At 42.1% G+C, this 20,503-nt stretch overlaps 1 protein-coding gene across 1 annotated transcript; it reads left to right on the forward strand.

Annotated features, from left to right (window-relative positions):
• The first annotated feature begins 524 nt into the window (after positions 1-524).
• IL17B (interleukin 17B) lies at positions 525-19,317 on the forward strand. Its single transcript, XM_036749756.1, has 4 exons — positions 525-566; positions 1,298-1,381; positions 15,374-15,702; positions 19,071-19,317. Exons 1-4 carry the CDS (start codon positions 525-527, stop codon positions 19,315-19,317), a joined length of 702 nt encoding a protein of 233 aa, XP_036605651.1.
• Positions 19,318-20,503: the final 1,186 nt, after the last annotated feature.

The following is a 20,503-nucleotide window of genomic DNA, read 5'->3' on the forward strand; positions in this document are numbered from 1 at the left end:
TCCCTGACACATGGTCATCCACCCTTTGGTTGAAGATTTGCAGTAAGGGGGAAACTATACATTTCACTTTTAGATGGTTCTATTTATTAGGATTTTTTTCTTACCTCAAGCTTAAATCTGCTTCTCTGCAACTTTCGCCCATTGTTACTAATTCTTTCTTCCAGGGCCTAGCAGAACAAGGTCGATCCCTCTACCATAGGAATATGTTAAGGCAGCTATCCTCATCTCCTCTCCATTACCACCCCACCCTGTCCCAGACTTGCTGGCCTGGAAGAGTTCCTTCAAGCAATCATTGAATTCCACCTCACAACCCTGGAGGCCCTCCTCCTGGCATGCTTACATATCACAGGTTAGGAACTTTCTTCTAGAACAATTGCACTCCTTGAAGTCTTTGGATAACCATGCCACTTCCATATTTCTCCAATTTTAAGAAATACTTTCTATTTCTTCTGAATAGAAGGATACACTCTCTATCCTATCTAGAATGCCACAGCTGAGATGGGCCTTGAAACACAGAACACAGTATGTCAGGGCTGTTATGGGCCTTAGAACACAGAACAGAGAAGGTAAGAGCTAAGATTGACTTTAGGACACAGAATATAGAATGTGAGAGCTGAAATAGATAGTAGAATATGGAATGTAGGATGTCAGGGGTGAAGGCATCTTGGTGAAGTCATCTTAGAACATAGGACATTGAGTGTTAGAGCTGCAGGAGATGTCAGGAACTGTCTCTTCCAGATCTTTCATTTTACATTTAGATAAATTAAGGCCAAGAAATGGGAAGTGACTTGCCCAAGGCCACAGAATAGGTTAGTAGCAGAGCTGGAGTTAGAGCACAACCCTCCTGATTCTTGTTGAAAACATGGTTTCTTTGCAGAGCTCAGGAGCTGTTTCCCTGTGAGATTAGGCTGGGCTCCAGCTGCAGCCAAAGAAACTGCTGAGGACGTTTGCTCTTCTGACCGCACCTCCCCAACCTTCCCCCTCCCCCAAAGTCCATCCAGGGAACCTGATTGTCTCAGCCTGAGCTGTGGGTGCTGGTGGTCAGGTGGCCACAGGCCAAGAGCAGAGATGCTGTCCAGCCAGGCTCCACCAGACACACAGGACATTGTCCTTTTGTCAACAGCCCGGGCAGCACCTTGGGCAGGTTCCGAGGCTGCCCACGGCCCCCCTCCCTCGCCAACACGAATCTAGGCCAGACATGGCCAGGGGCTGAGGCTCTGAACCATCCCACCCCCCAGTCCCCACAAACACACCCCTTTTTATCTATAATTGCCTTGTTCCATCCTCTCTCTGCCAGTCCAAGAGAGACATCCCTGCCGTTGCTGCTGCTGCTGCTGCTGTCATCGACTGGTTCCCTACAATGCCTTCAGCTCACACTCTGGTACGTGGCTGTCCCCCACCCCCACCTTTCTGCTTCTCTCTCCTTCCCACCATTTAGGGATCTTGGGGTTCAGTTATTTCTTTCTTATTGTTGCATGGCTGGGGCTGCTTGGCCTGGAAGTACAGTCCATCAGAGAAACATTCTTTCACTAGTCCCCCTCTTCTCCCTTCATTCCTGGGAGGTCCCTCAGGCCAAGGAACAGAACCTAGTTTTATAACATTTGCCAGTGGCTGACTGTTACAAGGGTTGGATCATGGTCCTCAGGGTGCAGATTCAAAGAAATGGATATGGAGTGAGAGAATGTGGGTTCAAATTCTGTGACTTGTCACACAAGCTGTGTGGTCTTAGGCCAGTCACTTTTCCTTTCTGGGCCTCAGTTTCCTCATCTGTAAAATGGAGAAGTCAGCCTGGATGATCTCTAAGGTGCCTTTCAGTCTCTTAATCTGACAATAGCACAGTTGTGCTGTATGACACGTTGAGGTTTGCAAAGTGCTTTCTTCACAAGTATTTACTATCCCTGTTTTACAGGTAAGGGGAATAAGGCTCAGGAAAGGTGAATGACCTGCCTAGGGTCACACAGCTATCAAGTTATCTGAGGCAGGATTAAACCCAGATCTCTCATGATTACAGGCACAAAGCATCTTCTACTCTCCTAGGGCTGAAACTCCCCCCTTTGAGGCCACATCTAAAGGATACAACATCTGGGTGATACCTGGCAAAATCTTTCTGATCACCTGGCTCTTCCCAAAAAGCAGCATATGAACCAAACACCTAAAAGCTTGGCTGACTGCTTCCTATTTCACTTTAGGTGGTTAGTGTTACACTGGCAAAGTAGAGGAGACAGTGTTGTGTAAAGAAGAGAACATGGGGTGATCAAGAGACCTGGGTGCTAGTCTAGATTCTACCAGTGACACAGTGTTACCTGGAACAAGCCGTTGTTTCTTTCTACTCGTTTTTTAATGGGTCCTAGTATTTCTTCAAAGGTAGCAGGGTGGCACAGTAGATAGAGTGCCAGGCTTAGAATTTGGAAGACTCATCTTCACATCAGTTGGGCAAGTCACTGCTTGCCTCAGTTTCCTCATCTGTAAAATGAGCTGGGGAAGGCCATGGCAAACCGCTCCAGTTTCTTTGCCAAGAAGAGTTGGATATGACTGGAAACAACTCAATAACAAAACACCCACGGGTGGACTAATATTATTATTATATTGCTATTGCAATTAGTATGTCAGCAATTCGAATACCTGCCTTTGTCAATTCTACCAAACTATAAAGATTTCTGTTCCAGAGTCCATGGTGAGAAGGGAGGAACGAGTTAGCCATTGATTGTAGAAGGAGAAAGGCGTATTTACAGACGTGTAGGTAAACAACACTGGACAATTCCAGGTGAAAATGCTCTTTCCAGCCAGAGTGTCTATCAGGACATGATTAAGGACAGGGGTGGGGAACTTGCAGTCTTGAGGCCACACATGGCCCTCTAGGTCCTCAAGTGGGCCCTTTGACTGAATCCAAACTTCACAGAACAAATCCCCCTAATAAAAAGATTTGTTCTATAAAACTTGGACTCAGTCAAAAGGGCAGATCCAAGGATCTAGAAGGCCACATGTGGCCTTGAGGCTGCAGTTTCCTACCCCTGATCTAGGATGCTTCCCATTCCCCTCCCCCCACTCCCTCACGGTGGTTTCCTCTAAGCCTGGATTTACCTAGGTATTTTATTGAGCCCACAGATCTCCAGCTAAAAGCTATAGGAAAGAACTTGATGTCCACAAAGAGCCTGTCTTCCCCTCCCCTTCCCCATATTCAGTAAGCCACATCTCACTCTTCTCTGATTTCCATCTTACTGAGGTGCTCCTCCCTCACTCCCTCTTCAAATGTCATTCAGTAATGATCCTGATGTCCCACATCTGTGGCCATTTGTATCATTATAATATAATTAACAAGTATTTGCATAGATTTCAACATGCTCAATTCAAGTTGTAGTACTAGAGAGTTGGGCTACTCTGTCACCCATAACATTCCTACTGGAATTGTAGGCCTATTTCTTGGCCTTCTATTGATATTTCCTTTAAATGGGGAAGACAGGAGCCATGAGGGCAAACTTAGAATGTGCCTTCCAAGGAAAGCCTCCTGTGGACTCATCCTAAGAGGCAGTTTGGTTATGCAATAGATAGAGTACTGGACCTAAGTCTGGGAAGGCCCAAATTCACAATCCTGCTGCAAGCACTTACCAGCTGTGTGACCCTGAACAAGTCACTTAACATTTGCCTGCCTCAGTTTCATCATCTGTAAAATGAGCGCCTGCCTCTCAGGGTTGTTGGAAGGACTAAATGAGATAATGTTTGTAAACTGCTTTGCAAACCTTAAAGTGTTATGTAAATGCTATCTATAATTACTATTGATCCTGTCTTAATACTATAACCCCCTATCTGCCCAAGGGATCCTCAGTCCATCCTAACACTACCCCCATATTTTATTGCACTAACTTATTTAAACAAGTCTTCAATTTGTCCTTGCCTTGCTGGATCCCAACCTACTGTTGGGATCAACCTGCTATTCTTTAAATGACTCTGTAACAAGCACCTGATACCCCAGTGATTCTTCCCCCCATTAATAGCAAAAGTCATCATTACAGTTGCCCTTTCCACCATGAAGTTTTGTGTAAACCAAGCACAAAAGGGGAAGCAATAATATCCCCACCCCAGGTCCATAGTCCAAATAGGAAAAGTCCCACTAGTACATGACCCACTTTTCTCAGCATTTCACACAGCATTCATTCTCCATTTGCAACCCTTATTTCTGAGTTTTGGAACCTGAGTTGCTGTACCTGTATTGGAAAGAGAAGTTAGTTATCCGACCTTCTCACCAAGAGTAGAAGAAGGTCCACTTTTTATGCTATGACACACATGTAACTGGGCAACTAGGTGGCACAGTGGATAGGACACCAGGCCTGAAGTCAACAAGGCTCACCTTCTTCAGTTCAAATCTAGCCTCAGACACTTGCTAACTGTGTGACCCTGGGCGAGTCACTTAACCCTGTTTGCCTCAGTTCTTCATCTATAAAAGGAGTTAAAGCAGGAAATGGCAAACCATTTCAGTATCTTTCCCAAAAAAACTCCAAATGGGGTCACAAAGAGTCAGACATGACTGAAACAACTAAACAGCAACAGATTATACGTTTCCATATAGGAACCTTCTCAAATGGTCTACAAGAGATCATGTCTGGGCCTATTATATCCAAGACATTCTCCTTCCAAATATCTGAGTAGCATACCAATCAATAAATCAATCAGCAAGCCTTTACCAAACACTTATTTTGTGCCAGGCACCATATAAGGCACAAGGAATACAAAAGCAAAAATGAAACAGTCCCTATCTTCGAGGGGCTTATATTCTGTTGGGGGAAACAACAGGTACACGTATAAGCAAACACAAAATACAAAGTGAATACAAAGGCATCTAACTCTGTCCTATTTGTACCCAAGTCTCTCTGTGCCAGCTCTGACCATGTCCAGAACTTTATCATCAGGATATGGTTCCCAATTTGCCCAGATGACTTTGCATGGTAGAATGTGGCATTTTCTTTTCCAGGATCTCCAAAAGGTCTTCCATTTCCCTTGCATGGAAAGCAAGGAGTGGCGAATGCCCCACAGAAGAGAATTACCAAGTGTTGAGTAGCCACATACTCCTTCCCTACCTACCACCAAGAGAAACTTTCATCCCTACCTAGGGAGTTAGGGATTAGGCCAATATCATCCACTCCTTTAATGCGATTACCTAATCAAGGTTATCCTCACTACATCCTGTCCACAAGTCTAAAAGAATTTGGAGATTCTTGCAAAACCTTGTAACAACAATGTTGCTTGCATTGCTACTGAGGTATAAGACCCAATAAGGCCAGCAACAAGAACTGCCAGCATAGGTTCTTCGATCTGCTATTCCTAAGGAAAGTAACTTTAAGGGGTTAACAATCTCACTTTAATCAAACATGCATATATCATTCACTTAGTTCAGGGGGAAAAGCCAGCACCCTGAACTTCAGAGCAAATACAAACAGAAATTACAAACATAAAATATCAACAGATCAAATAACACAATTCAACACACAGGCTTTGTCTGATCAAGACATCACATACATAGATATCGAAAAGATAAGCACCAACATCTGGGCTTTCTTCAAAACCGGGGAGGGGGGCGGGGCTCCAGCAGCTATCCAGACTCTCCACACCAATACTCTTCCAGTGAGTGAGAGCCACAAACAAAATGCAAACCTCTGAGTTTATATACCCTGTTCAGGGCCTGAAAGCTTCACACCTAATCAGCAAAAGGGTGTGGGCCAGGGGCTTAGCACCTAGCAACTCTTAATCAAAGGCATCTGATTACTTTAGCATTCTAAAAGAGAAAACAGAAAAAAAAATAGTCCCACCTTAATTACCAATACAAACCATCATCTCTGACACACTCCAGATAATGAAACAGCCAGTTCTCATGGTCTCTAAGACTGGTCACTAAAACCGTTCATGCGCTGTGCCAAGACATGCTTCTATACTTTAAATCCATGTAACTACCTACGGAATATATTCTCCCTCTCTTTGGGAATGTAGAAATGAACATCTGTCTCTATCCAATAACCTTAAGTCTATTAATTTACTTCTTGTGGTGTGTCAATATCAAATGTCAATATCTTGTGCTTAGTCAATATCAAAAGCCCTCTGGTGTTATCTCATCTGCCATTAAACTGGCTTCTATCTCATTAGCTACTCAGGACAATCATCACTTCTCCTCCAGTATAATTCTTTTATGATCATGGCTGAATGGTCCCTATGTACTACAATGACAATTCTCCCCAGTCTTATTTCATATGATCTCTTCACTTTGGGTGTATTGTTTGCCTTGACTCTCCACCTTCCACCATCCCCAACCTACCTTCACATTAGTGCCAGTGTTTCTATAATATTTGTTTTGTTTTATGGCAAGTTAAGTAATCATAGAATCACAGAGCTAGTATCTGAGGCTAGATTAGTATCTGAGGCTAGATTTGAACTCAGATCCTCCTGACTCCAGGGCCGGTGTTCTATCCACTGTACCACCTAGCTGCCTCTTATAATATTGTTTTAAAATATACCTACTCAGGTTTGTAGAGCCAGTAGGTGAGGCAATGGATAGTGCACTGGGCCTAGAATCAGGAAGACTCATCTTCCTAAGTTCAAATGTGACCTCAGACAGTTACTAGCTCTGTGACCCTGGGCAAGTCACTTAATCCTGTTGGCCTCAGTTTCCTCATCTGTAAAACGAGCTGGAGAAGGAAATGGCAAAACCATTCTAGTATCTCTGCCAAGAAAACTCCAAATGGGTCACAAAGAGTTGGATACAATTGAAACAACCAAAAGACAACTCAGGTTTGTTTCAAAAACAACTTATCAGATGCTTACAAAAGAGCTTATGGACAAATACTATTTGAATTCCCAATTCATACAACAAAAAAAAAAGTCCTGAACCTCATACTGTGCTTTAATGTCTGTGGAGCACTTCACATATCTTACCTCTTCTCAATATCCCTTTGAAATAGGAGCTTCAGGCATTATTATTCACACTTCATAGTGGAGGAAACTGAGGCCCAAAGGGGTAATGGGAGAAACCCCATGGTTGCACAAGTGTCAAAGATGAGATTCAAGCCCAGATTCAATCCAAGTCCAGCTATCCTTCCTCTATGGCACATTATCTATGTCCAGATTGTTAATGCCTGGTTCCCCAAGTAAATAGTCCATGCGAGATAGAAGATCCACCAGAGAAGATGACAAGAGACATACCATTTCCCACAAGGAGGACTCCTTTTTCCCATCAGCAGCTTAACCTCCATTCCACTGATGTCAATGTTAATCTAACAATGAGCTACTCTATGATGAAGCAGGGAAAGACCTGGATTTGGACTCAGAGGACCTGGATTCAAAACATAGTTTTGCAATTGCTACCTGTGAGACACAGGCTGAGTCACCTCTCTGGGCCTCAGTTTCTTCGTTTATAAAATGAGGGGGTTGGGCAAGATATTGATCTAAATCTATGAGCCTATTAATTATATCCAATTAGGATCATATGAAATTTCAATTTCTAGAAATATCATTAAAATTTCATTCTACTTAATCCACATTTAACAAAATCATACCTGTAAAGAATTCCAACTAATAAGACCAAATAAATAATCTATAGAAAAAGTTTATTTACAGTTCATATACTGATCCACAAATTTATGTAGTACCACTACAGTTAACTAAGGGATGAAATTTATCATCCTATGCGGGCCAAGTATGAGAAAGTAGTGATCTAAAAGTCAACTTACTAATTGCCAAAATCCACGGACCTCTGAATTTATTAATCATATGAATCATCGCTTCCCTTCCCATGACCACCATTTTTTTTTCATTCAAGTCCTGATGGAATTTTGTAGATTTTTTTATCCTATGGTTATCTACTTCTGCCCATGTACTCAGTCAGAACCCTACATAATTTCCCACCATTACCCAAGGTCTTTTGTACATTGAAACTTTTTTTAAAAAGTACTTTTCCCAAAATATTCTCTAACATACCATTGCACATACATTTAAATCATATTCACATACACACGTATCTGAACACCCACAGATACATTTAATATTGAACAGCTTTCAAAGTTATCATTTCTTGAAGGATATTAAACATTTGCAGACTTTTCCTTGGCTACAGTACTGAAGTCAGGAAGACTTGGGTTTAAGTCCAGCTTCAGTTACTTACTAGTTTTGTGACTCTAGGTATTGGATTTAAGAGTCGGGATATAAGGCAGCTAAAATCTTATAATCCAAGTATTTATTGAATGCTGACTCTGGGCCTCAGTTTCCTCAACAGTATTTTAAAAAAGAGAAGGTAGCAGCCTCAGTGGACTCTTAAGTTTTCCTCCAGTTCTAAACCTATGACCCGATAATTACATGAAATAGAACTTGGTGCAGTTTGGGGAAGACTTCCTCCTTTTTTCAGGGCTGCTCACCACTTTGGAAAATGTCTCCTTTCTTCTACTCTTTGCAACCCTATTTGACTCCTGCCTACCTGCTCCTCTCCTCAGTCCCCAATGGGCTTTGACTGGTGATACAGACTCTTCTCTGTGTCTTGTGGATAAGGCGCGCACACACACACACACATGCACATACACACACACACACACACACACACACACACACCCATTTGTAGTGGGCAGCATGCCAAACAAAATTCATGGCAAAGCAGCACTGGCTGGTCCAAGTTTCTGCTCTCCTTTCTGTGCTTCTCCAACCCCAGCAGGATTCCAAGGCCTTTACCCACCTTAACTTAGCTTGGCTTGACCATGTCAAAATTTTAAGCTATCTCTTGGCCTCAGTCGTTTGCTCTGGGACCTCAGACCTGGAGCTTTCCCTGAGATAGACTTATCAACTATTTTTTCTCCTGTCTCCCTTTCTGGGATTATCATAGAATATTCCCCAAGAGCTCTCTTAGAGGAAAAGATTTGTCATCCTGTCTTCAGGGATCCAAGTGAAACAGTTTCCCATGAAACTCCTTCAGGCTTACCTTTGCCAGGTATCTCAGACTTTCTTCCCTGCAGAGAAGTCAGCAATACAATTCATTATTTATTCTGTAATGCTGTTCCATCATAAACATAAGCTCCTTTCTCCTGTTTCTCCTAGGCATCCTGTAATTCTTTCCATAATCTTTAATATTCCCATGGTCACAGATAATATGGCATTGAATGAAAGCCCGATATCTTGCAGTCTCTGCCCCCAGCTCTGGATTTAACTCACAATTGTTCCTTTGTTAACTCTCGTGTTTCACCAGTTTACTTTCAAGCTTCCTTATCTTGCTTAAAGGGTAGCCCACCTAGCTCTTGATCCCATTTTTCCTTTTAATATGCATCTGTTCCTCATTTTCAGTGATCTGGGGCATCAAAATCTGCTGGAGTACCACCCTCACCTTCCTTTTTGCAGATTCCTTTCCTCTTATTGCTCATGTTATAAAGACTGCAATGAAGGGTTCTAACTAGGATAAAGCAACCAGGACTTTGTCCCAGGAAACAGACATTCAGCAATACAGAAATAATTAATTCTTATATCTAGTTAGCAAAAATAACTAATTAAATTAGGAAGCATAGTCCAAATTCTATTTAGGTAAGCTCCTCCCCATAGCAGGAAGTATCTCAGTGTCACAACTCAGCCAAATTCAACGTTATTTTTAAAAAGCTGATTTAAGGGCTTGTTTCATGTTATTTGCCCTAGGCATTGATTTCCAATTACAGCTCTGCTATAATGTTTATCGACTAAGCTTTCTTATTCCTCTTTAATGGAAGAACAATCTTCTTTTCCCAGGAACAAGTATCTGCCCGACATGTTAACTATTTTAAAGTAGGTTGTAAATCTCCCTTTTCCCCATCTGTAATTTGGATTCCTATTATTATTGCCCTCTCTTCTAGAGCATCTTGAACCCACCATATAATCAGCTCCCAAAAGACCAGCAATCACTCAACTTCCTTATTGCCAACTGCACCAACTCCAACCATAGCTCCCAGACCCTACCCCTGAGCCCCATTGTAGCCAATGGGAGTTACAGGAGAAATATAAAGGAAACCTGGATTGATCTACTTTCCTTGAACCTGCACCCGTCTGGCTAGAGGCTATGAGAATTGAAAGTGTCGTCTGAGCTCAACTCTTTCTCCCAAAACAGGATAACAAATTCCGTAAACCAAATCCCACTCTCTTCCCATGCCCATGATGCTTGCCCAAAGTGCCCCTCCCACACCCATTCTCAAATGTCACTCAAACATTAGTCCTGGATCGCTTGCCCCCGTTGCATGCAGAGTCCTACACATGCTCAATCCTCTCTCCAGTAGGGGAGCACCTCTGTTGTCCAGGTAACAGTCTTACTGCCCATGCGTGTTGATGAATCCATTCATTCTCTGGTCATCTTGACCTGGTCATTCATTCCTGTGATCTGCTAAGTCTCCTTGTTGTATTGCCCCTTTGTCCTGTCTCTCCCCCCGCCCCCCAAGTCCTTGAGCTAACGGGCTTACTAACAACAGTGCATTCTCAAAGCCTCCCTCCCACCCTCGGAGCTGAGCCTAGTGCTGTAGACATTTGTTGGCTTCCAGCCAGCAGCCATTTTTAATCTCCTTTGCCACAGTAACAGGGCTGGCTTGTTTACAGTACTGACAACATGAAAACATAACTATTTCTTTACTCCCTACAAGACCCTTTCATATGGTAGACAGGAAGGAGTCTATGTGGTCCTGCAGAGTTATGCAGTCTTATTGCTAGGGGACCATAAGAGACCATCTACTTCAGTGTCCTCATTTGACAGATAAGGAAACTGAAACCCAGTGTGGTTAAGTCACACACCAAAAATCATATGGGTTGTCAGGGTCAAAGTCATAAGGGTCATATGTCTTAAAGGTGAAAGCCAGGACTCAAAGCTAAGCTGTGGGGATGTTTTCTGTTTCTTTTTGTTTTGATTTGATTTTTACTCTGAATCCAGGGTTCTTTTGCTATACCACTCTGACTCTCAAATATATAAAATTTGACAGTCAATGAATAAGCAATTATTGAATATGTACTCTGTGCCAGGCACTGTGGCTAAACCAGACCTGCACAACTTGGCAGAAAGTAGGGACAAAATTAAAATAGGCTAAACTTCTTGGGGCCACAGATAAGTTAGACTAGAGATAGACTGATGATAGTTGGTTGCCTCCGGTCACATGACAAACAGGAGAGTGTGGAGTGGAAACTCTACATTTTTCAAGGGCTGCCTGAAATACTTTGGTGGGCTTCAAGTGGCCCATGGACCATTGTAACAATAATGCTACTTGCCCCTACTGTGGCTGTGTAAGACCAATAACACCAGCACACAGGAGGGCTGCTAGCATGGGTTCTTTGATCTGCTTTTCTAAGGAAAACAACTTTAAGGAGTTTACAATCTCACTTTAACTAAACATATATATATATATATATATATAAAATTCACTTACTTCAGGGGAAAAAGTCAGCACCCTGAACTTCAGAGCAAATGTAAACTGAAATTACGAACAGAGAAAATATAAACAGAGCAAATAACACAGATCAACAGAACAGACAGGCTTCTTGCTCAGGTCAGCTGTCTGACCAAAGCTATACATACATAGCTACCAGAGAGAGAAGCACCAACATCTGGGTTTTCAAGGCTGGTGGGGGCAGGGGGGGGGGGCGGTGCTCCTTAACAGCTACCCAGAGTCTCCACACCAACACTCTTCTAATGAGTGAGCCTCAAAGCAAAATGCTAACCTCAGAGTATATATACACTTCTTCAGGGTCAGAGCACTTCACACCTCTCAAAGGTTTCACACCTCCCATGACCTAATTAGCAAAAGGGTGTGGGCCTTTCTACAAACAAAGGCAGGACTCAATCAAAGGCATTCCATTGCCTTAGTGCTGAGAAGCACTCCAAAACAAAAGACAACAAAAAGTCCCACTTTGCTTGCCCTTACAGCCATATGTTGAGCAGGCCTGTGCTAAACACTCCATACGCACAGAGAAAGACCAGTTCCTGCCTTCAAGGAGCTCACGTTCTAATGAATGTTCATGTACTATAGAAATTGCTAGTATATATGTACGTGTGTGTGACTGTGTGTACACACACACAAACCTATACACAGATATACATATATGTATGTATGTATGTATGCATAAAATTCCTCCCTAAGCAATGCTCATAATTGTAATTGTATTAATCACATATAGATATAGATATAAAATCATATTCCTTCCCTAAGCAATGCTCATAACTGTTACTGTAATAATCATATATAGATGCATAGTAATAATCATATATAGATATAGATATAAAATCATATTCCTCCCCCAAGCAATGCTCATATCTATTACTATAATAATCATCGATATATAGTAATAATCATATATAGACATGGATATAAAATCATATTCCTCCCCTAAGCAATGCTCATAGTGATTACTGTAATAATCATATATAGATATACAGTAATAATCATATATAGACATAGATATAAAATCATATTCCTCCCCAAGCAATGCTCATAACTGTTACTGTAATAATCATATATAGATACATAGTAATAATCATATATAGATATAGATATAAAATTATATTCCTCCCCTAAGCAATGCTCATATCTATTACTATAATAATCATCGATATATAGTAATAATCATATATAGACATAGATATAAAATCATATTCCTCCCCTAAGCAATGCTCATAGCTATTATTGTAATAATCATATATAGATATATAGCAATATATAAGTAATAATCTATATAAGATTATCACAGTTATAGCCATAAGCATTGCTTAGGGAAGGAATTAGGTACAAACTGGCAATTAAAAGTACACATCAGAGCTTTGATTTCAATTCAATTTACTAAGCAAAGGAAACAGAAATGAAGAATGACATCATCCTGCCCCACACATTCACTCTCAATATGATCCTAGACAAGTAACTTCACGCCTATTTGTCTCAGTTTCCTCATCTATAAAACTGGGGATAATGATAGCCCCTACTTCCTAGGATTGTTGTGAGGAGCCAATGAGATAACGCACCTTAAAGTGCTATAAAATGCTAGCTGGTTTCATTTTTATTATCTCTGCCTTCAGGAACATTAATTAATTGGTCATTTAATTTAAAAGCATTTGTTAAGTGTTTGCTGTGTGTCAGGCATTATGCTAAGCCCTGGGGGCATAAATAGAAGAGACAGTCTCTGTCATCAAGGAATTTACATTCTAATAGGGAGTGTGGTAACCAAAGAAGGAAAGGTAAAGTTGTAGGGAAGGTGAGTGGAGCCATAGAGCAATCTGATGATGGGCCATTTCCAGAAACTATCATGGTATTGAGTTGATTACTGTTCCCAGAGCAAGAGAAGAGGAAGGGTTGTACAGTGACAAGGAATAGCAAGGAGGTGAGTGTCATTGGATTATAAAATACATGGAGAAAATTAATATGTAAGAAGATTGGAGAGGAAGGAAAAGGCTGTGTTATGAAGGGCTTTAAAGGTCAAATAGAGGATTTTATATTTGATCCTAGACATAATATGGAGCCACTGGAGTTTATGGAATGGTTGGGTTGCCATGACCAAACTTGTGCTTTAGGATGTTGGCAGTGTCAGAAGAGAGAAGGTGGTATATACTAAAAAGCTGGTGTGACAGCTGATTGGACATGAAGTGACCTCCCTCACTGGAGGGCTTCAAAAACTGGGAATTCCCTGTTCAGGTTTTCTTCAAACTAAATCGTTCTTGAGGTATTGTCCAAATCTGAGAAACTGCGATTCTGTAACACATGTTAAAATGGAATGAGGGCAGGGGACAGGAGGGATTATAGATAAAAAAGAGATCCAAACAAAATACCTTCGGAAAGTTCAAGAAGGTAGAGATTACTTTCATCTGGAAGGAATTAGGAAAGGCTTCATGGAGGAATTGGCATTTAAACTGAGCCTTCAAGGAAGGGCAGGATTCCAATAGGTGGAAATAAGGAGAAAGTACATTTCAGGCATGAGAGAGAGCCAGCAAATGTACAGAGGCAAGAAATAGCAGTAAAAGCTCAGAGATTAAATGGTAATGCAATTTGCTTGGAATTTAGAGTGTTTCTAGGGGCATAAAGTAAAATAGTGCTGGCAGGGTTATTTGGACCTAGATTATGGAGGACCCCAAAGGAGTTAGCATTTATCTTATAGGCAATAAAGGGCAACGGAATGTTTCTGAGTTGGGGAAAGATAAAGGTAGTAGCTGTGTGAAGGCTGGGCTAGGAAGGGAAGACAATAATGGAAGGGAGGCTAATAGGAAACTTCCATAATAGTCCAGGTGACAGATAATGAGGTATGGAAATAGGTGACAATGATTGAAGAGGAAGGGATAAATGCAAGAGATATTTTGGAGATAGAATCCTTAGGATTAGGAAACCCTTTGGAAGCATTGATGAAGGAGAGGAAAGAGTCAATGATTACATGAAGTTTTGAGTCTAGATGACTGGGCAGTAGGGCAGGTAGGTGGTGAAGTGAATAGAGTGCTGGCTCTGGAGTCAGGAAAACCCATCTTCTTGAGTTCCAATCTGGCTTTAGATACTTATAGCTGGTTAAGTCAGTTGACCCTGTTTGCCTCAGTTTCCTTATCTGTAAAACGACCTGGAGAAGGAAATAGCAAACCTCTCCAGTGTCTCTGCCAAGAAAACCCCAAATGGAGTCATGAAGATTTGGACTACACAACAGCAGTGGCGATGAATGGGAAGACGACATATCACTAACAGAAGTACAGAATTAAGTAAGATCCTGACTTTACCACTTACCGTCTATGTGGCTTTTGGGAAGACACTACCTCCCCTCTCTTGGCCTCAGTTTCCTCATTTGTAAAATGAGGAGAATGGACTAGGAAATTTCAACAGTTCCTTCCAACCCTAAACTCGAAAATCCCGTGATTCCAGAACAACTCTTTAATATTTTGATAATTATCTCAATATAACTGTTTTTCTTTGCAATCCTATGTATTTTAAGATAGAGGTGAGGGAGTGGGGGTAAATGTGAATGGATAGGTGTGTGTGAAGTAGTAGGGAACTGAAGAAAGGTATAAGTGAGGTAGGGTGGTTGACTGTTGGTGGAAGATAAGTGTGAGTGGTTTTAGTGGAAGGAGGGAATGTGTACTATTATGTGTAGAAACCTGTGAGTGGGAATGGGGATGGGTGGGTAGGTGTGAATGGGTGGTACAAGGTGTGTTTATGGATGGGTGGGGAAGGGCAAAGGGAGGCCTGAACACTGCAGCAGGCAGTTAGGGGAGAAGGTTCTAGACAATATGGAACCTTTTTCTCCCTGGGCTGCCTTGCATGGTCAGGGCTATGGGACCATGGATTGCCTCTTGCTCCTTGGCCACACAAAGGTTCAGGAGTGTGGTCCTCGACTTAGCTCTCTGCTAAGCCAAATTAGATTGTAACACTCCTATGGGCTCTTTCTTTAGCTTGGACTCCTTGCTGTCTCCATCTTTCTCTCCCTGACACTGGGTGTCCCAGGGCAGCCAAAGACCAAACTCCAGAACCCCAAAGGAAAGAGGAAAGGGGCAGCGAGGCCAAAAGTTCTTCCCTCAATGGCTCAGGGACCCTTAGACTTGGTCCAAAGGGTGAAGCTGCCGGGGGAGAAGGTGTTTGCCTTAATGGAAGAATATGAGAGGAGCATTCAGGAGATGGTGACCCAGCTGAGGAACAGCTCAGAGCCATCCAAAGGCAAATGTGAGGTCAACCTGCAGTTGTGGATGTCCAACAAGAGGAGCCTGTCCCCATGGGCATACAGGTGAGTTCAGGATCTGGTCCCCAGAACAAGGGATGAGTGATAATAGAATCTTGGAACGGCAGAGCCAATAGACACCTTTCAGTTTATCTAATTTAAACCCTTCGTTTTACAGATGAGGAAACTGAGGCCCAGGGAGGGGGTGTGCTTTAGTCAAGACAACATGGTTGTCATCATGAAGCCTAGTATCTTGCATCCAAGTCCAGCCCTTTCTCCACTGTACTGTGCTCCACCTTGTGTTCCTATAGGATATTAAGATGAACAAAGCACTTTCCTCACAACAACCCTATGGGATAGGTTGGGCAAATATTATTACAAAAAAGAGAATGGAGCTTCACAGAAGAAAAGTTACTTGCTCAAGGACACAAAGGTGACGTTAGAACTAGGATAGAAACTCATAGCTGCCGAAGGGTGCGTAGGATCATAGGATATAGGGTAAGAAAGCAACAAAGCCCATCCTCCTTATCTTTGTGCTGCTGTTTTGTCATCTTCAGTCATGTCTAACTCTTCAGGACCTCTTTTGGAGGTTTTCTTGGTAAAGATACTGAAATGGTTTTGCCATTTCCTTCTCTAGCTCATTTTGTACATGAGGAAGCTGAGGCAAATAGGGTTAAGTGACTTGCCCAGGGTCACGCACAGCTAGTAAGTGTCTGAGGCTGGATTTGAACTCAGGTCTTCCTGATTCCAGGCTTGGCATTCTATCCACTGTGCCACCTAACTGCCCCCTCCTCATTTTACTGATATAGAAACTGAGGCCCAAAGTCAAGGAGGTAATAAGTAGCAAAGCCAAGATTTGAATCTAGGTTTTCTATTTCAAATCTAGTGTTGTTTTCACCAATATATATTCACGTGGCAAAGAATATTAGACCAGATTATTTCTAGGGTCCGTTACAATTCTCAGGTTGCTCTCCCACAGCAAAAACAAAATAAAGTTGAGGACGTTAACCAGGTTGAAACCCAGTTCACTCTGAAGCTAATAGATTGGACCTCAATAGGCCCTGCCCAAGCTCCACTTAATGGCTATATTTTTGGGCCCTCCTGCCTTACAGTCAATGTCAATGGTAACTGTTCCTTTCTGGAACAACAACTCTGAGGGTCTTCCCCTCCCAGCTTTACTTTTTTTTTTTTTAATCTTTTTTTCTGACTAAAGCGGCCATCCCTTGACTCACTTCTTAAAGCAGACTATTCATTGAATGGCCCTTACCTCACTCTAAATGAGTAAATGAGAAGGCCTTAGCCTAAAAGGGCCAGGGTCTTCCATTGCATCCTGGGTCATCTCCAATCGTCCTGATGAATATCTGGTCACTGGACCCAGATGGCTCTGGAGGAGAAAGTGAGGCTGGTGACCCTGCATAGCCCTCCCTCACTCAAATCAAAGTCAACTGCCAGTCGTGTCATCATCTCCCTGACGTCATGGTCCTCTTCCAAAACGAAGGACAAATGCAGCCAGTGACAATTGACCTGAGCCTGAATAAACTGAATAAAATCAAGTGAAGGTAATAATAGAAAGAGAACTTGTAATGTAGAGAGTGCCGACCTTGTATTTAGAAGATCTAGGTTCTAATTCAGGCTTTGTCCCCTACCGACTATACACACCTGGACAAGAAACCACTTTTATGAGTCTCTTTCTTCCCATCCACCAAATGGAGGTAATAATGACGTGCTGTTTGGCTGTAGTGAGCTTCAAGACCCATCTTTGATGTATATTGGCTGTGTGACCTTGGAAAAGTCACTTAACTTCTAAGTGCCCTGAGCCTGAGACCCCAACTAACTTGCTGAACATTTGGTGACATGCTTTGGTAAAGGGAGTTTCCTCTCTAGCTCCTTATACCGATGAAGTCACAGAGTTGTTGTGAGAACCAAATGAGACAAAGCACGTAAAGCACTTGAAATCCCTATGTAAATTAAGCTGTTATTTATTATTGCTGTTGTTGTCGTAAGAACTTTTCATAAAAAGAATCATAAAAAGAACCTGGAGTCAAAATCTAGCTGTGTACAGAAACTGACTGAAGAGTTTTTCGTTCACTGCCGTTCACTTGAGTTTCTTCTGACTATATGGGCTTGAAGCATAGCCTCCAGAGGACCCTTGTGACTCTCTGCTTATGCCTCCATAATAATAATCGTAGCTAACAGTTATACACATGATCTCTTCAAGATAGATGGTCCCTGCATCATTTTTCCCATTTCACAGGTGATAAAACTGAGGTTCAAAAAAAGAAAGTAACTTGCTGGAGTGGCTTACACAGCTAATAAATACTAGAACTGAGACTTGAACCTGGTCTTCCAACTCCAAGTTCAAGGTTCTTCTCATTATTCCATGGCTGTCTATTTGGAAGGTACTAAGATGTCATGGAAAAAAGTATTAAACTAATTGCAAATGTATAGCCTATATCAGATTACACACATCCTTAGGGAGGCAGAGGGGAAGGAGGAGGAGAAAATATAAAACTCAAAACCTTATAAAAGTGAATGTTGAAAACTAAAACTATATAAATAAATATATTTTTTTAAAAACTTATGGAATGGAGACGCCACCTTCATAATCCTGACTCTGGCAACAGGAAGATATGACTGACACATTTACTACCTGCATGACCCTAGGCAAGTCACTTTACATTTGCCTGTCTCAGTTTCCTTATCTGTAAAACAGGGATAATGACAGCACCTATTTAGTAAAGTTGTTATGAGGATCAAATGGGTTATTTGAATTAAAGCGCTTTTGCAAACCTTAAAGGACCATATTAATGTTAGCTGTTATTACTTTAGGTTGAGGAAATTGGGATGTTTGGTTTGGAGAAGAGCAGATTTAGTGGGGGAACGTGACCACCATCATCAAGCAATTACAGAGAGGGGAATGATGCAAAAGAGATACAGAATTGATTCTGCTTGGCCCTAGAGCACAGAACGGGAGCAGTGGGGCAAGTTGCAGAAGGGCAAATTTCAGCTCCATATAAGGAGAAACTTGGAATTAGAACAGTCTCTAAAGATGATGAGTTTCCCATCACTAAGGGCGTTCGAGTAGAGGCTGGGTGAACACTTACCAAGGGGATGTCCAGAGGAGGCCTACGCAGAGCCACACTACATTGCCTCTGATATCTGCTTCTATCTCTGAGATTCTATGAGTCTGCAAACACTTTGATACTGTAATGTTAATTTTTAAATAGAAGATAGTATTTCAGAGAATTATTTTATTTATTATGTTTAGTCAAAGGTTCTTTATGCTACACCAACATGGGGACTGGGGAGAGGTGACCAGAGGGCGAGGGCCTTGGATCTTAGCCTTAGCCCTCACCTCTGGGCCAAGGGGACAAGGGAGGACTTGGTGAATCAGCTCCTTCTCTGTGAGCCTCCCTCCCAAATCTCTCCTGCAGCCTGAATCATGACCCAGCTCGAATCCCTGTGGACCTCCCCGAGGCCCGCTGCCTTTGCCTAGGCTGTATCAATCCCTTCACGATGCAGGAGGACCGAACCATGGTGAGCGTCCCTATTTACAGCCAGATCCCAGTTCGTCGCCACCTCTGCTCCTTGTTTCCCCGGGCTGGCTGGAGGCAGCAGAAGGCCTGTGCCCCAAGGCCTGTCATGGAGACTATCGCTGTGGGCTGCACCTGTATTTTCTAAGCACGGCCCAGAGAACGGCGCTCTCTCTCCTCTCTGATGACGGATGTCGAACCACAGCAGGGCTGCCTTTAGCACTGTTGCTCCCACAATTCAATTTGATTCAACAAATATTTATTAAATTCTTACTGCATACAAAGCCTTATATTTGGATATGAAGATGGAAGGTGATACAGTCTTATAGGTTTTTGGACATGACCAACAAGCGAATTTGTTTTGCTGGACTACGAACATTTGTCATGAGGAGCTTTTTCAATTGTTTAATTGGTGGGGGAGAGGAAGGGAAAGATAATAAATGCATGTCAAAAAATGACAAGTCTTTCTTTAAAAAAGAAAACCTGAGCTTAATAAAGACTAGACTTAGGAAAAAGTGGGGAGGGAGGGAAGTAAGAGAAAAGAAAATAATACAGTCTCTGACCTCAAGGAACTTACACTCTAACATAACACAAGGTAGAGTGGGATGTGAGAAAATAAGAAATGCAAAATACTCTAAGAAAGCTGGAGGACCAAGAGAATGTTTTTAGGTGGAGTAACAAGCAGTGACATCATGGAAGGCTTCACAGAGGTGAACTGAGTTGAGCTGAGTACGGATAAAAGTATAAATAAAATTGAGTGAAGGTAAAGTATTCCCCTATCCTGCTCCCTCTCCCCTCCTCCTCCCCACCTCCAGGGCTTTGCCCTGTCCAGCTCAACACTCCATTAGGGTAAAGGAAAGAGAAATGTATGTGTGTGTGGGGAGTGGGGGGAAGGAGGGAGTGGGGCAGGGAATTAGTTTTAAGCTTTTTTGAGGGTAAGGACTATTTTTACATTTTCTTTTCTTTGTAACCCCACCCCTAGTTCCTAGCACACAGCAAGCGCTTAATAAAATGCTTGTAGATTAATTGACTGACTTAGCAGAACCTTTTGCAGAAAGGAAGACCATAACCTGCTTAATCTGTAGCTCTTTGTGGTCAGCCTTGTGCTTGGGTTACAGATTGTTGGAGCTTGGACTGGGAATTCTGTAGAGCAGGTGTGACCTCCACATTGTTCCCTAATTCAATAAACATCTATTAATTATATACTATTTGAAAGGCCTCTGGGAATACACAGATAGATATGACACAGACTTTGCTCTTATGAAGTTTATAATTCAATAGAGAGAAAGATAAATAGAGATAGAAATAGAAATAGAGAAAGGGATAGGGATATA

This window comes from Trichosurus vulpecula, chromosome 3 (genome assembly GCF_011100635.1).
Source record: "Trichosurus vulpecula isolate mTriVul1 chromosome 3, mTriVul1.pri, whole genome shotgun sequence".
Lineage (NCBI taxonomy): Eukaryota > Metazoa > Chordata > Mammalia > Diprotodontia > Phalangeridae > Trichosurus > Trichosurus vulpecula.

Coding starts and splice junctions, on each gene's coding strand:
- IL17B (XM_036749756.1), top strand. CDS start 525: ATGTCAGGGCTGTTATGGGCCTTAGAACACAGAACAGAGAAG. Junction 567..1,297: donor TAGAACACAGAACAGAGAAG/GTAAGAGCTAAG, acceptor TCTCTCTGCCAG/TCCAAGAGAGACATCCCTGC. Junction 15,703..19,070: donor CTGTCCCCATGGGCATACAG/GTGAGTTCAGGA, acceptor TCTCTCCTGCAG/CCTGAATCATGACCCAGCTC.